The sequence below is a fragment of the Juglans microcarpa x Juglans regia genome, chromosome 4S (assembly GCF_004785595.1).
Source record: "Juglans microcarpa x Juglans regia isolate MS1-56 chromosome 4S, Jm3101_v1.0, whole genome shotgun sequence".
NCBI lineage: Eukaryota > Viridiplantae > Streptophyta > Magnoliopsida > Fagales > Juglandaceae > Juglans > Juglans microcarpa x Juglans regia.
Window position 1 is genome coordinate 1,236,326 of NC_054601.1, and position 17,257 is coordinate 1,253,582.

At 40.6% G+C, this 17,257-nt stretch overlaps 1 protein-coding gene across 1 annotated transcript in view; it reads right to left on the reverse strand.

Annotated features, from left to right (window-relative positions):
* The window catches only part of LOC121262697 (peptidyl-prolyl cis-trans isomerase CYP95-like), a 37,984-nt gene that overhangs the window by 4,171 nt on the left and 16,556 nt on the right, over positions 1-17,257 (reverse strand). The window contains 8 exon segments of the mRNA XM_041165285.1: positions 69-145; positions 147-433; positions 991-1,118; positions 1,240-1,357; positions 4,726-4,764; positions 6,356-6,380; positions 6,680-6,768; positions 7,138-7,192. Coding sequence (XP_041021219.1) covers positions 69-145; positions 147-433; positions 991-1,118; positions 1,240-1,357; positions 4,726-4,764; positions 6,356-6,380; positions 6,680-6,768; positions 7,138-7,192 — 818 coding nt within the window.

Genomic DNA, 17,257 nt, shown 5'->3' on the forward strand with positions numbered 1-17,257 from the left:
AACAACTCGAATGGAATCAAGTACAAACGATACAGATATTTTTAAATTGCAGAGATTATTCACAAAACCTTCTTGCTCTGCGCTTGGATCTCTTATCACGCTTCTTTCGCCTTTTTTCCTGGTGTTTATCACTTCTTTTTCCCCTGTCTATATTTATCTCTCTTAGAAGATCTCTTCCTCTTCTTGCGCCTGTCATCACTTGGAGAACTAGTGTAAGATGAGGATGATAAATCCAAGTCGGAGTCGCTACCAGATTCAGATGATTCCAGCTCAGTATCTGAGGAACTCTCTGACTCGGATGAAGAGTATCTTCTTCTCCTTTTCCTCCTATCTCTAAATGACTTCTTGTGCTTTCCCTTCCGTCGTGCTTCATGATTGTTTGCATCAGAAGGTACATCTTTTCCTATTTTCAATTTATTTGCCTTTTTCCTGTCTGCATATGGAATAACAAAAAGATACAAAAGGGAATCTCTCACCATACTATAGATCAGATAAGCACTGGAAATAGGATGAGTATACCGGAAAACACTACTATAGTCAACGGCTATCCATCAAATAAACTCAAAGTTTAACGCTCACGCCTGTGTACTCAACTTATTTATAAATCTAGCTTCTAGTGCATACATGGGCTACGCATATCCTCTTGATTCAATAAAATTTTATTTTAAAAGAAAGTTTAATCACTGATACCCCCCCCCCTCCCCCCCCCCCCAATCTACCCAAAATCAAGAGTCCCCCTTTCATGGGATGTCCAAAAGTGTTTCCCTCTTGAAAAGTTAGAGTATGAAGTACCCTTTTGGAGGAAAATATTGGATTTTTTATGCACAAATTAGATATTTTCGAGCATTTGAGGGATAACCTTGATCCCTTTATCACTATTCCTTCAAAGAAAATTCTAATTCTCCTCAAGGGACTCTCAGCTTGTAATGGAAGGAGCTTTTCATCTAAGATTGTCATAGGCAAGCATTGTTGTAGCTCTGTGATTCTTACTCTCACTAAAGTCACCGCAATTGATGATTTTAACTGTTACAGTCGGCCTTCCATTTTCATCACCCGCATTTTCAATTTTCCTCAGTACTTTGTGTCCATGAGCAAGTTTCCCAAAGACAACATGCTTCCTGTCAATATAAAGACACGTTTTTGTTATAGTTAATATAAAGACACATTTAAATAGGCTATTGAATGTACCAAAGAGTGTTCATACTAGAAACAAATTATAGGATGAAACGAAAAACAAACCTGTCAAGATGACGATCAGCCTCAAAGGTGACAATGAAATGAGAGCCTAAAGTATCTCGATCAGCAATTGCCATTGATAAAAGACCAGGCCCATCGTGCTTTAAGCTGGGTGACTCAACTGAAACAATATACCAAACCAATTGTCACTTGACACATTTGCTGGACCAAAAACCATGAGATCTTTCCATTTAGTAGACTCATAAGTCTACTAAATAGAAAGAACCACACGATACATCAAAACACTTCATCAATTTGTACATGACAAGGTAGATATGTGCATAACTCATACGCAACATAGAATACAATAAATCGAAGGAACAGATGGAGCCGCATTCATTGAAGATGCTGAGTGCTCATATGAGAGCAAAATTTCTCCCAAAAATTAAGTAGGTTGACAACAGAATTACAATCAATTGAAAGAACGGATGGAGCTGCATTCATTGAAGATGCTAAGAGCTCATGGAAAACTCATGAAACTAATTTTTTTTGTTTTCTTGATTAGTAAAAATATTATATATATCAATAGGAGTAATCAAATACACTGGATGTATACAAGAAAACACCTAGCTCATACTAGAGAGCTCTTAATGACCCAAAAAGCTCGTGAAAGACTACCCAAAATACATCAAACCCGAGTTGGAATAAAACACACCTCCCCAACCCCAACCCATTGATTCCCATAGACTAATACTCCACACAAAACACCTTCTATGAGAACATATTCATAATGCCCTCGTTTTAGTCTTCCCTCGACTTGAGTTATCGCCCTTAGCATCGTAGTTGATCCCCCAAGAAAGACGGTTCAACTCCTTGCTTTTCTTAAAACTTGATTTGGTATCACGCGAGTGGCTCGCCTCAATCGCAGTGAGTAGTGCTTTAAATTAGTCTTCACATCCTCCATATGAGAGTCCCACGATATGCTGGATCTCATTAACCTTTTGAAAAACCCAATCCGATGATGATCTAACTATATTGTTTAATAGAGGAAGAGATACCAAGGGGACAACATCTTCCCCTGACATAGTTTCCAACGGAACACTAGATCCTAAACATTCACCATCGCAAGGCACCAACGACAAACCCTTATACAAATCCCGTGCCTCCTCAACAACTCCATTGGAGATGGGTTGGTACCAAGTCCCTTCACCTCTGGCGACCTGGTATGTGCAACTTCGACGGACCCTACATCTCCTTCAGACCTCGGCATTACACCATTATCTTTCAACTCCAACATGGGAGCCATAGTTTCTTCAGGGCTGACCAAGGGTGTAACACAGACTATCGGTCTTTCCTGTATCACCTATGGCGAATGGTATTCCATTAAGGATGTCTCAACCCAAATACCCAACGTAGAACCCACTTCAAATAACCCGGTTTTCTTTTGACTTGCCACAATCTCCTAGATCTGGTTAGGGACAAGGCCGAATCCAATTTTCCATTTTCCTTTATCTGAGCTTAAAGGATTCGGGCCTATCTTTGGCTTGTTTCTTATGACCATGTTGCCTCCAACTAAAGGCAAGTCTATTTTCGAAGACAAGAAAGCGATCGCTGCCTTCAACTCGACAAGCTGGGTTTCCATCTCCTTTAATGTTTTGTGCATCTCAACAAGCTGGTTTTGGACTTGCGTGATTTGCAGGCCACTTACACAGTTCCCCTCACTCTGAGTCACCGAAGCTTGACCCGTCTTCAAAGTTGTCGCGTATGATTGCCTCGCCAAGTTGATGTTCTCATGATCGGATGTCCTCTTCTGGCTTTCCTTCCTTGACCCATCAACATAAAAGGAAAAAAAACATATACGCAGCTCTGCGTAATTCAACAGCAAACTTGTCCCAGCCCTGACCTTCACACCCTTCAAGAATGACTACAACACTCCGTTGGCCTCCTCCACCATATTCGGTGATAGTTAGATACCTACCATGTACATTGGAGCATCGTTGAACCACGAATGCTCTGTTCCCTTCACGCAAATGTTTTGAGAATTCCAAAATTCTCCCGGCCTATAATCCTGCTTCCACCGTGGCCACCAACTATCCTATACCACTACGCCCCATAGCTAGAGACCTTCAAACCCTTTTGCTTCTCTCCACAATTTTCAGTGAGGACCTCCATGCTTCTGGTAAAAACTCACAAGCCTTTGATTCCACCCAAAAAGGCACCACCGGACCCATATTAATTTCAAAGCTTCAGTATCAAATGCAGGGGCTTCCCCAGCTTCATTCCTGACAAATGTTCATGCAGAGATACAAGCACAACGCAAGACAGATCTTGGCGCCGGAGTACTCCCAGCAGCGACTCTTCTGTGTCAACAGCAAGTCCAACGGAGCCGACGATGAGTGGGTGAAACCAGATTTGCACTGGCAAAACTAAAGCAGCCAAAAAATACGATCGCCAGAGGGGGACCAACATTGGAGGGCCCTTAATGGGTTCGCCAAAGCCTGTCGGACTTGTCTGTGGCGGTGGAGATGGCGGGAGCACAGGATCGATGGTCGATATTGCCTCTGTAAAAATGACTGAATAGATTTTGCGAAACGAAAATTTATCCCAACCAATAAATAGCTCAACAACAAAACTGCAATGTATTGAAAGAACAAAATGGCACTGCATTCGTTGAAGATGGAAAGAACTCATATGAACTAATATTTCTCCCAAATTAGGCAAAAAACAAATTAAAACAATAGCATAAGCCCCATGTGGTAAGGTGGGTAGCCCCAGTGGTAAGGGCGAACTTGTGTGCATGAGCCCCATGTCACAGGTTCTATTCCCCCTAGGATCAAACTGCGATTTAAGTGGGAGGCCATGGCAGTGGGTTGCTGTGCTAAGCTCCCCAGAGGTTTAGGTTCTATGGGTGAGTCCTAAGGACTCTGCCGTGGGGTCGTTCCCCCCTTATAAAATACATAGCGTAAGCCAATATATTGGTATGAAAACTATGCAAATTAAAATACCTTGCCATATAGTAAAACATTCAAACAATTTACACAATTTACACCCATGTCCCTTAGAGATTGACCACCTTTGATTGAGGTATTACCATAATGTATCAATTTATATATATATATATATATATATATATAATATGCATGGATAATTACAATGTCCTAAGTCTCCCACTCCACTATCATGTTTAAAAACTTCTGGAAATTTTTTTTATGTTTAGGGATTAAACAGATAGAAGGGTAGCATTCAAAATTTAAATGTGACTGGTAAGTGTGAGTGTATTACTTGTCATCTCCATGAAATGTTAAATTAACTAGAGTAAATATGGCATTTGATTTATGATTTGACACATATGGTTGGCCATACTAAGGACCCATCCAACTGAAACTTAAATTTATAAAGATGTCAAAGGTTCTGGTATCCAGTTTTTGAAGCGGAATTATCACCAACCATGCTACATGTAAATACAAATATATTTCTAAATTGTTCTTTGAATAATTTTGGACTTAAAATGAGGTTTGGGATAGAAAAAGATAGGTACAGAGCTCTAACCTGGAAAATCTTCCACGTATATGCTCTCTCCACAGGTACCTAAGAAGAAAAGAAAAATGTATCAAAATCAAGTATCAAAAAATAATCTCAATGTTGCACATTTCTTTTTATTGGCACCGGGTGTCCAGGAACAGCATCCCGACTAATCCGAGGGTGCACTGGCCCTCGGCAAGGAGTTTCCCGCAAGTGCACCTCAGGTAATTCTAGAAGAAAATCCCTCAATCCGATGGCCCTCAGAGATTGCACCCAAGGAGAGTTTCTCAATGTTGCACATTTACGACTACATATTAGAAACTGAATGCATATTACCAATTGTTTGACATCTTTTAGCCATATTTCTTGACACAGATGGAGAGCACCACCAAAATATAGCATTTTTTGGGTTACTTCACAAATTAGCAACATGAAAATTGAAAACAAAAAACTCAGCCAACAAGGCAGAAGGCAGATCAACATAAAAGATTATAGAACAGAGAGGGATTAACTCATTACCGTGTGATTGGAATCTATAGACCATCCCCCGTTGTTTTATCCTTATCGGAAGAATGTAACCTCAAGTAAATGACTTATTTTTCTCTACATGTTTTACAGATCTAACATCTTATACCAGCAAGCATGAGTCAGTTTTCAACCCCTGAGCTTCAAACAGGACCACTTCTAACTATAGGCCATTATAAATGCAATTGGCAGTATAGATAAAGTTCAACAAAACAGTTGCAAAGAAAATGCAAAACTGGATGATGTAAAAGGGGACACATGACTAGGTGTTGCTCTTATATATGTCCCATGTTGTAACGCCTCAATAGAAGGCCCAAACCACATAGTCTATACTCCAAAAGGATTAATCAATGATACAATTGGAATCCCATTGGAACCTTATAAAGAACAAGAATTTCTCCTTCCCAAGCAATGTAGAATCTCATTCACCACCAACACTTATCCTTATCAAATAGGGTATCACAATCTCCCCCTCTTAAATTCCCAATGTGAGGTCGGGCCTGTCCGTTATAGGTGACATGGCTCAAGTCCCACATTTCTGGTTAGGATAGACTCTGATACCATTTGTAACGCCCCAATAGAACGCTCAAACCACATAGCCTATACTCCAAAATGACTAGTCAATGATACAATTGGAGCTCCATTGAAATCTTATAAAGAGCAAGAACTTCTCCTTCCCGAGCAAGAACTTCTCCTTCTCATTCACTACCTACACTTATTCTTACCATATGGGGGTATCACACATGTACTTGTGCTATGCCTGTTTCTACTTTCTATCAATAAATTTGTTTACTGATCAGGAGAAAAGGGAGGTCACATGAACAATGCATTTGCAAGTACAATCACAAAAAACTAAACTAGTCCACCCCTAGTAGTTATCTCCAGCCAAAAGCTATTGGTCCAAATGAGTCCATAGAGTGAAGATAAAGCATGAATTCTAACAGCATTGGCGACAACAAATTTTACGAGTGCAAAGGTTTTTAGAATATTCCATAATAATAATTAAAAAAAAAAAGACATACAGATCCAAGATCTAAAAAACATAGTGGCAACAATATCACTTTGTATTACACACCATGCAACATATACAGAATTAGATATGAAAATAATTGGTGTCAAAAATTAAACATACCATCTCGTTTAACAAAATCGCCACCCTGCAAAAGATCACCGGCTATTAATAAACCAGAAAGCAAAAAGACTGTACAAAAGTGGGTCGGGCATGGGTAAGCTTAGTAAAATTTTGAGGACGGACAACTTAGTAAGTACAACCTTAAAACTATATCACAAGAAAAGCAGTCGTGACCATCAGCCCTGTATCCTACAGCATAAACAAGGGTAACTGACTAAAAGAAAAACTACTTCTAAGCCATGTTCAGCCAGAAACATAACACAGAAGCCAAATCACAATTAGTCTACCGAAGAAATATCAGAATGTAAAACATAAATAACATACCTGCGCAAAGGAACCCCTGATTATGTGATGGAAAAATGATCCCTTGTAGTGTAGTGGTCTTCCACTTTTAGGACCAATCCCCTTTTCTCCTAAAAATGTAAAGAAAGATTAAAGAAAGAAGGAAGACAACTACCCATTGATCACGACCCCCTGCTGTTAGACTTCAACTAAAATTTGATTTCTGAAATGCAGCTACCCCCCCCCCCCCCCCCCCCTCCCCCAAAAAAAAAAAATCAATGCAGGGGCAAAAGCAAAAAATGCAAAATAAGATGAAACATAGGAAGCTCTATATGTAGGTGGGAGCAACAGTTTTCACGAAAACAAGGAATGCAACCAAACATAGTGGCAAATAAACAATTATGGTGCTACATTAAATATGAATATGTAAGAAATAAGATGAGGTGCCCATTAGAGGGCTGATAAAATAACGAAATTCCATAATATCAATGTTGCATTACCTGTACAAAGTGCACGAAAATTTTCAGCAGTCTTGGGAGCAACATCGGGGAAAAGCTGTAAGACCAAAGATGACTAGTAATAAATTACTTGCTCTTTCATTAATAACACCACAAAAGCTACAGAAGCAAACAACAAATACCGTAGAACACAGATTTATAAGCAACTGATAGTTTTTTTTTTTTTTTGATAAATAAATAAATTCTATTGATCAAAGAAAGGCAAAGCCAGTACACAACTCTGATGCCCTAACTAGGTAGGCACATTAGAGGCAAGAAAATCATGAAGGGTCATGCCATTAAAATCCACAACAATAGCCTAACTACAAAGAGTTCTAAAAAATAAAACTTTAAGCTCCTCCGACGATTTTTCCTGGTCTTTGAAAGTCCGCTCATTGCGCTCTTGCCATAAGCACCACATAATGCAAAGAGGGATCATCTTCCAAATTACTTTAATTGGTTGCCTACCTCTTATGTTTGACCAACTAGCCATAGCTGCCTCCACAGTCTTTGGCATAACCCAAGCCATATCCATTCGAGCGAATACCTCATTCAAGAGAATCCTTGCTGTATCACAATGCAAGAGGAGATGCTCTACCGACTCTCCCCCTCCTCTACACATGCAACACCAGTCTGCAATAATAATCCTCATTTTCCTCAAGTTATCAGTGGTGAGTATTTTACCCAAAGAAAGAAGCTTTAGGAGGTGCCTTGTGTCTCCAGATCTTTCTCCAAGGGAACTGAGTATTAGACTCTTGAGAAAGGGCCTTACGAACGGAAAAAGTATCTTTGTCTGCTAGAGTCCACATAACATCCTCTTGCCGCCTGTTTTGTGTCAGAATATATGAGGCCATAGAAATCTTCAAGGGTGCTTATTTCCCAATCTTGTGCCGCCCTACTAAAATTAATGTTCCAAAGGATCTGTCCCCCTGATATCTCCATAACTTCCACCACTAAAGCATCCTTAGCACTTGCAATCTGGAAAAGAGAAGGATACAAATTTTGTAGAGCCCTATTGTCACACCACGTGTAACATCCCGATCCTATATCATTAGAGATAATTACACGGATATTTTATTAGGTTTGATAATTAGGTTATTATTTTTATTAATATTTTTATTTTATCAGATTTTACGTCCCTCGGTTTTGGTTTGAATTCAAATCTTAGTTTTTCTATCTCCACCGAACCTTATCTCTTGTTTTTAGTCTCTTAGTTAAACACTTTAAATCTCAAGCCCGTACATTTTTTAGTGTCTGTTTCTAAAGTCCTAGTTCTTCCTATCCCGTAAGCTTTAGTGTATATCTCCTTGCTGAAATAATTTCCTAATGGGAAACCAACTCTCAACTCCAAAACTCGTACTCTCAAAACTGAGGCCCAAACCCGTTTGCTTTAAACCGTGAGAACCAACTCAGTTGGTGATCATCCGCACATCTCCACTCCCATGCATGCACATCTCTTTCCCTAGGGTTTATTTTTGGTGTTCTCTACCACCTTATATATATATATATATATATATGTTTATACGCTAGATTTTCTGCATGAAGAAAACCTCACGCCACAGACCAAAACCTTTTCGAGCCTTTGCCCAGCTCACACTCAGCCCGCCGGTCATCCCCAACCTCTTGGAATACTCTATTTTTCCATGTCAAAACAGAGCACCCAAAATAGGTGCTGCCGCAACGTTGCACCGAAAACCACATAGAGTAGCCCAGCTTCGAACCCACACGGCACCACCACCACCACCACCACCGTTAGATCACACCGACGCCACTACCGACCACCTTAGAAGATATCGGACCACCCTCAACCGCCAAAGCACATCGCAGCAGCGACGGACGTGAAGGCTGAAGCCTCTATTTTTCGCTTCCACTGTAGCCACCTAAGTGGACGTCGAACCACCCCCTAGCCACCACAGAAAGAGCCGACCAGCCCAACCCCATCGTAACCACTCCCTTCCGGTAAGCCCACGACCGCCGCCAGCCTCCTCTCCCTCTCGGTAGTTTTCGGTTGATTTTCGGTCTAACAGTTCTCTTTTTCTCTCTCACGCTCTCTCTCTCGGTGTCGCACCACCACAGAGAAGCCGCTGGCTGCACCGCCGTGACCCCGCCAGCAACCCTGAATCACCGACTCAGCCCTCTCTCGGTGAGATTCCCTTGCGCAGAACTCTCTCTCTCAAACTCTCTGTTTCCCTCTTAAGCCCGTGTGTTTCGGGTTTTGGCAGAAACCCGTGAGTTTTTTGGTGGGCCCTTGGGCCTTAGGCCCTTGTATGCGTGTGATAGCTTTTGTTGTTGGGCCAGGTTATATACTTTTACAGAAACTATTTTAGTTATGTTTAAATGGGCTTGTATTTTAAATTGGGCTTGATCTTATTTTATTTTAACAACAGTTTTAATAAATTTTATTGGGCTTAATATCTTAAAAGTCAGTTTTTCTTAAATAAATATATTAATCAAATACTATTTTTATAAAGATGTTTTGCGAGTATTTAGTTAATATTTCCTTTGTTGATTTAGTAGGATTTAATAAAATTATTAGATTAAGAATTTAATAAAATTATTATGTTAAGAAAGGAAACTTGTTTTAAGAATTTAAGTTTTATGAATTATTTTAAAATAGCCCTAGTATTCTACTAATTTATAATATATTATTAGTATTTAAGTAATTTAGATACCAGGATTTATTGAATTGTTTAACACTATCTTTTAGATTGTAGATTTAATTAAGTAGGATATTAGTACTTTGTGATTCCAAACCAATTTAGTGATAGTTATTATTTTATATAGGTCTCAAGTTACGAAGTGTTATTCAAGAAGACACGCAGCGAGGTAAGTAATTTGATCACAAGTTTAGGATCATCACAGTTCAGTTTATAGATAATTAGTATTCAAGCCAGTTCATTTCTAGCCATTATTTATGAACCACTCATGTCATATGCAAACATGTCATCCAGCATAGCATACTATTTTGTCATTCCGCATCATGTTTAAATTCAGAAATTATGATTATGTATGTAATATACCATGCATCTCATGTGTATAAGACACGTAAACCATCTTAAATTCAAGTGAAAGATAAGATCAGATCAGTTAATAAGATGGCCATTCAGATGCATGGTACCAATGCAGTTCAGTTTCAGGGTGGATGTGCAAGCCATGAACTCAGTCGTGGTCCACCATAGTATGCCAGAAAACTATCAGCGGCTCCCCTTGCTGCAGCGGGACGTGGGGTCGGTGCACAACCTCGCACACAAGGTTAAGTGTGTTGGCCAGTTAGATAAATCAGATCAGTCAGATTAATCAGTCAGATCAGTCAGTTAAACAGTCATGCATAGCACAAACATCAGTATGAATAGTCATGATTTTAAACTCTCAGCATGAAAGTTTTTATGAAAACCTTATATTTAGTATGTTTACGTTGTGATGGATTCCTTGCTGAGTCTTCGACTCATTTTTGTTTACTTTCATGTTTTAAACCCCCAGGTGATGATGATGAATACGAGCAAGCATGCCAGGAGTAGAAGGAGCATTAAATTTTTGTTCAGACTTTCTAAAATAAAACATATTTTTATGACATGAGTTTCGTTCAGTTTATTTCATTTAATGCTTTTGGAAGATTTTTTATTAGACCTTTTCTACAAAATAAATTGCTGATTTCATTTATGAAATTTAAGATCTCTTGCCGGATTTTATTTTTATGAAAAGTACGTGACACTCCTAGCCTACGGGAAGAGGGTGTTACAAAACATCTATCGAGAATTTGATCCTCGAGCCCACACCCAACTGAAGCTTAACATAACGGATAAACACCCCCCATCCTCTTCTTATGAATTTCCACAAACCAACTCCATAAGTCCCCCCTGACTTCTCTAGTACACCAATCCCCCCATAAACCACCATATTTCTTCTCAATCACCAATTTCCATAGATTGTCTGGTTCACAGGCAAATCTCCACAGCCACTTGCCTAATAACGCTCGATTGAATACCCTTAAATTTCTAACCCCCAAACCTCCACTAGAGATAGGACGACAAACCTGCTCCCACTTTACCAGGTGAAACTTGAACTCCTCCCCCATACCCCCCCCCCCCAACAAGAAATCATGCTAGAGCTTCTCAATACGGTTTGCCACACTAGCTGGTATTGGGAAAAGAGATAAAAAAATAAGTATGTAGGTTTGAAAGTGTACTCTTTATCAGGGTAATCCTTCTACATTTCGACAAGTACATTCTCTTTCACCTTGCCAATCTCCGCTCTATTTTCACGATCACTATATCCCAGACCGAAGGCACCCTCGATGCACTCCCCAACAGAAGTCCCAAATAAGTCATAGGAAAGGAGGTTATCTTACACCCCAATGTTCGAGCCAATTGGCGTATGTTAGAAACTTCCCCCATTGGCACCAATTCTGATTTCTCCCAGTTCACCTTCAATCCAGAAACCGCCTCAAAACAAAAGAGTAAGGCCTTCAGAACTTGCATCTGGTTTTGCTTTGCTTCACACATGATAAGTGTGCCATCTGCAAACAGTAAATGAGAAATATTAATAGTACCCATATCCGGGGTTCTGATCGGGACTCCGTTTAGAAAGCCATTTTCAACCATAGCCGAGAGCATCCTACTCAGGGCCTCCATAACTATGACAAATAAAAAGGGTGACAACGGATCCCCTTGTCTCAAACCGCGTGAGCTATGAAAAAAACCTGTTGAACATCCATTTACCAACACAGAGAACTTTTCCGTAACTATACACCAACGAATCCACTCCCTCCATCGCTCCCCAAAACCACACCTCCTGAGCAAATGAAGCAGAAAATCCCGATTGACATGGTCATATGCCTTTTCCATATCGAGTTTGCACATGATCCCAGTGTTCCTAGCTTTCAGACTACTATCAAGGCATTCATTAGCTTTTACAAAGGCCTTTTGAGGTTTTGTAACAATCTTACCCATCATCTCACTCAGTCTATTCGCAAGCACTTGAGAGATTATCTTATACACCCCATTCACTAAACTAATAGGCCAAAACTCCTTGATCTCCGTAGCCCCACCTTCTTAGGTATCAATGCAATGAAAGTGGTGTTTAGACTTTTTTCTAATTTTCCAGCCAAGAAAAACTCCTTAAACACCTTCAATCTTGGAAGAACCCCAAAGAGAAACCATATGGTCCTGGAGCCTTGTCCCTAGCCATTTTCTTCACTACTTCAAAAACCTCTATCTCCTCAAACTCCCTTTCCAGGCGTATCACATTGCTCGACGCCATGGTATCAAAGACCATCCCATTCAGTGGAGACAGCCATCCCACTTGCTTCGTTAGTAGGTTCTCGTAGAAGTCAACAACATGATTATGGATTACCTGCTCATCTCTACACTCCACCCTATCGATTTTCAGCATCTCAATGTTGTTATTTCTCCTATGCGAGTTTGCAATTCTGTGAAAGAAACGCGTGCTTCGGTCTCCTTCCCATAACCACAATGCCCTAGACTTTTGGCGCCAAGACATCTCTTCTAGTAAATATCATCCTCTCCACATTTGCAACCAACACAGACTTTCGATCTTGTTCTTCCTGGGTAAGTGGTTGAACCTCTTGAAGCCTCTCCATCTCCTGAATTTCTAGCAACTTTATTTTTTTGTTTTCCCCTATATTGTCAAAAGAATCCAAGTTCCATACTTTAAGGTCTCTTTTAATTTACCCGCAAAAATGAAACTGGGAGTACCTTGGAATTGATAGGAAGACCACCATTGTTTTACCCTATCTACAAACCCTTCCGATTTTAACCACATATTCTCGAATTTAAACGGGCAACGACCATTACGAACTCCTCCACAATCAAGCAAAATAGGCCAATGATCCGATCCAATACGGGGCATACGCTTTTGCCATACATCAGGGAAATGACTTTCCCATACTTGTGAAATTAAGAACCGATCCAATCAAGACCATGACTGGTTATTAGACCAAGTAGCGGTACCCCCTACTAGTGGCAAATCCATTAGGTTCAGGTCAAAGATACACTCCGAGAACTCCTCCATAGCTGGCCGCACTCTTCTACTTCCAAAAACTTCGCTTGGGAATCTTACAACATTAAAGTCTCCCCATATACACCACGGGAGTTCCCACCAGTTATAGACCCCCGCTAGCTCTTCCCATAGCAATCTTCGATCTATATCTAAGTTGGGACCATAACCACCTCCAAAAGCCCACAGAAAGTTATCGGAGACACACTTAAACGAGCAAGCTACCGTGTACTGCCCAATAAAATCCTCCACCTTCTCCACCACCCGCCGATCCCACATCACCACAACCCCTCCCGCTGCCCCATTAGAGGCCAAGAACACCCAATCCACATGTATTCCACTCCATAAACTCCATATAATTCTCCTATTAATCATTTTCAATTTCGTCTCTTGCAAGCATACAATATCAGTCTTCCACTCCCGAAGCAAGTTCCTAATCCGTAGACATTTATTGATCTCATTTAGTCCACGGACATTCCACGACACTATCTTGGGCTCAATTGAGAAACGGCTAGCCCCTTCCCTTTCCCCCTACCCCTGTTGGAACTGCCCTCCGTATTCATCGACCAAGTCAATTTTTTGAGTTCCCTATGCATCTTCAATTCACCTTTAGTTTTTTGTTTATGTCCCGCTTCAATTGTTGTGGACAAAACCATAAATTGATCCTCATAGCCATCACACTCAATCCCCCAAATTTTTGGATCTCTTTCACTTTATGAAAGACCTAATCTAAAACATTCGGTTGAGCCAGGAAGCAAAAATTCAACGGGATAGGGTCCTCCATCCTACTACTCTGAATTCCGTGAGTTTTGCCATCCACATAAATATCCAACCCCAACTGTCCACAAACATCAGGGAACACCAGATCACCATCCACCGAGTGCGTTAGATCCTCAAATCCCTCCCCCTCTTCAACCCCCCCTCAAAATTGAGATCTGGTCGAACAGAGACTTCCATCGAACGCACAACCATGTCTTCTGGACTTATCGGCACCGCCTGTCCTCCCATCGATAGAAAGAAACCTTCCAAACTCGGCGGAGAGCCCAACGCCTGCTTCGTCAGAACTAATTGATTCCACTATTCATACACCGCCACCAGGACATCATCGGCATCACCCACTAACATCGTCGGCGGTGTCTGTGGACATGCCGCTACCTTTTCCACTGATAGCAAGCGCGGCAATGTCTCAAATATGCGCTCCACAGATCCATCGCAATGGGACGGGCCATTGCTGGGTTGAAAAAGCCCAGACTCAGAAACAAAACCTCCACTCGAAGAGGCCAAGTTGCCATCAGGTTGGCCCGTGGGCTGGGCCTTGACCATGGCTGCCTTATCCAGCCCTCCAACGGGATTTGGATTGGGCTGAGGTTAAGGCCCAACCTTCATACACCATCTTGGCCCATGAGTCTCATTTGAATACCCTAAGCCCCATCCTTTACTTCCCTTTCCTTTATCCCGTTTCCCACATCTTTCCTTTTTCAACCCGACATGCCAACGTACTTCCTCCATCTCCCTCTGCAACTTCCCCAACTGTCCCTACAAATCCATCAAACGTCTTCTGGTCTCCCAAGCCTCCTGCCCAACATACGCCCTGCCATCCTCTGCACCCCGTACATGATGCGGGGCTCGACACTCCACCCCGTCAGAATGGCTTGCACCTCTTTCACCACTCCTTTGCGTGTGCCTAGGTCCCGCCGCCATGAGTACCTCCTTAAAGGACCGTTCAAAAACGTTCACCCCCCTTGCCCCTCTACTCACCTAAGCTCCTACGATGGCTCCATCCCTGTTTCCCCTGGAAAAGGCCATCTCAAAAACGACTTCCTTCAGCCTTCTCCATCCCCACCCATCTTCACCTTCAAGGAAACAAAGCAAAAGTTTTCTTCTCGCCTGATCGTACTATGCGATTGACAAGTACCGCCCATGGCTATTCCAACACCGTTGAGCAACAAAGCTTCGATAGCTCTCCTGTATCACCTAGTACACCTCCTTTCCCCCTCTTAGGCTGTAACACCCCCTTCCCGTAGGCTAGGAGTGTCACATACTTTTCATAAAAATAAAATCCGACAGAGATCTTAAATTTCATAAATGAAATCAACAATTTATTTTATAGAAAAGGTCTAATAAAAAGTCTTCCAAAAACATTAAATGAAATAAACTGAACGAAACTCATGTTATAAAAATATGTTTTATTTTAGAAAGTCTGAACAAAAATTTAATGCTCCTTCTACTCCTGGTCTGCCTGCTCGTAATCATCATCATCACCTGGGTGGTTTAAAACATGAAAATAAACAAAAATGAGTCGAAGACTCAGCAAGGAATCTATCACAACGTAAACATACTAAACATAAGGTTTTCATAAAACTTTTATACTGAGAGTTTAAAATTCATGACTATTTATACTGATGTTTGTGCTATGCATGATTGTTTTAACTGAATTAAATGAGTGATCTGGCTGATTTATCTGACTGGTCAACACACTTAACCATGTGTGCGATGTTGTGCACAGACCCCACATCCCGCGGCCGCAAGGGAGCCGCTGATAGTATTCTGGCATACTATGGTGGACCAGGACTAAGTTTATGGCTTGCACATCCACCCTGAAACTGAACTGCATTGGTACCATGCATCTGAATGGCCATCTTATTAACTGATCTGATTTTATCTTATCTTTCACTTGAATTTAAGATGGCTTACGTGTGTTGTACACATGAGATGCATGACATAAAACATACATAATTATAATTTCTGAATTTGAACATGATGCTGAATGACATGATCGTATGCTATGCTGGATGACGTGTTTGCATATGACATGAGTGGTTCATAAATAATGGCTGGAAATGAACTGACTTGAATACTAATTATCTATAAACTGAACTGTGATGATTCTAAACTTGTGATCAAATTACTTGCCTCGCTGCGTGTCTTCTTGAATAGCACTTCGTAACTTGAGACCTATATGAAATAATAACTATTACTAAATTGGTTTGGAATCACATAAGTACTAATATCCTACTTAATTAAATCTACAATCTAAAAGATAGTGTTAAACAATTCAATAAATCCTAGTATCTAAATTACTTAAAATACTTATTCATAATTTAGATGAATACTCAACTATTTCAAAATAATTCATAAAACTTAATTCTTAGACTAAGTTTCATTTCTTAACAAAATTATTAAATCTTATAAGAAACCTAATAAATTCTATTAAATATTCTTAACATCACAATTTTATTAAATTCTTAACATAATAATTTTATTAAATTCTACTACATAGACATGAATATTAACAAAATACTCGCAAAACATCCTTATAAAATAACCTTTGACTACTATATTTATTTAAGAAATTGACTTTTAAAAATGTAAAGCCCAATAAAATTAATAACCTGCTAATAAAATAAAATCAAATACAAATTAAAATACAAGTTCATTTAAAATAATTAGAATAATTTCTGTAAAAACATACAACCTGGCCCATAACATAATATTGTACTACATGAGCCCAACGAAAATGAGCTCAAACACCCGCGCAAGGCCAAGGGCCAAAGGCCCATCAAAAGCCCACGGTTTCCTTCTAGAAACAGAGAACACGGCTAAACCAAAAGGAAAGCAGAGAGTTTGAGCGAGAGAGGTTCTGCGATCGGAAGACTCACCGAGAGAGGTCTGAGTGCGACGGCGACTCCGGGTGACTGGGAGAGACAGGCGACGCGACTGGGAGTTCCTATGGTGGTGCGGCACCGCATGAGGGAGAGAGAAAGAGAGTTTAGAGAGAGAAACTGTAGGACCGAAACAAAAGAGAGGGAAAAAGAGGAGGCTGGCGACGGTCGGCTTACCGAAAAGGAGTGGCTGAGCTGGGGCTGGGCTGGTCGGCACCTTTTGTGACGCCGAAGAGGGGGTTCGGCGCCTCTGAGCAGCGTGGAGTTGCTACGAAAAGAAGTGGGTGGCTCACGGTGTTTTCGAGTTTTCTCCTCTCGTACACGAGGTAAGCCAGATTTATAATGGTAGCTGATAGAGGAAAAATAAGGAAAATTCTAGAAGGGTAGAGACGTGCATGAAAGAGTAGAGACGTGCAGAGTGGATATCATTACTCATTAATAGAGTC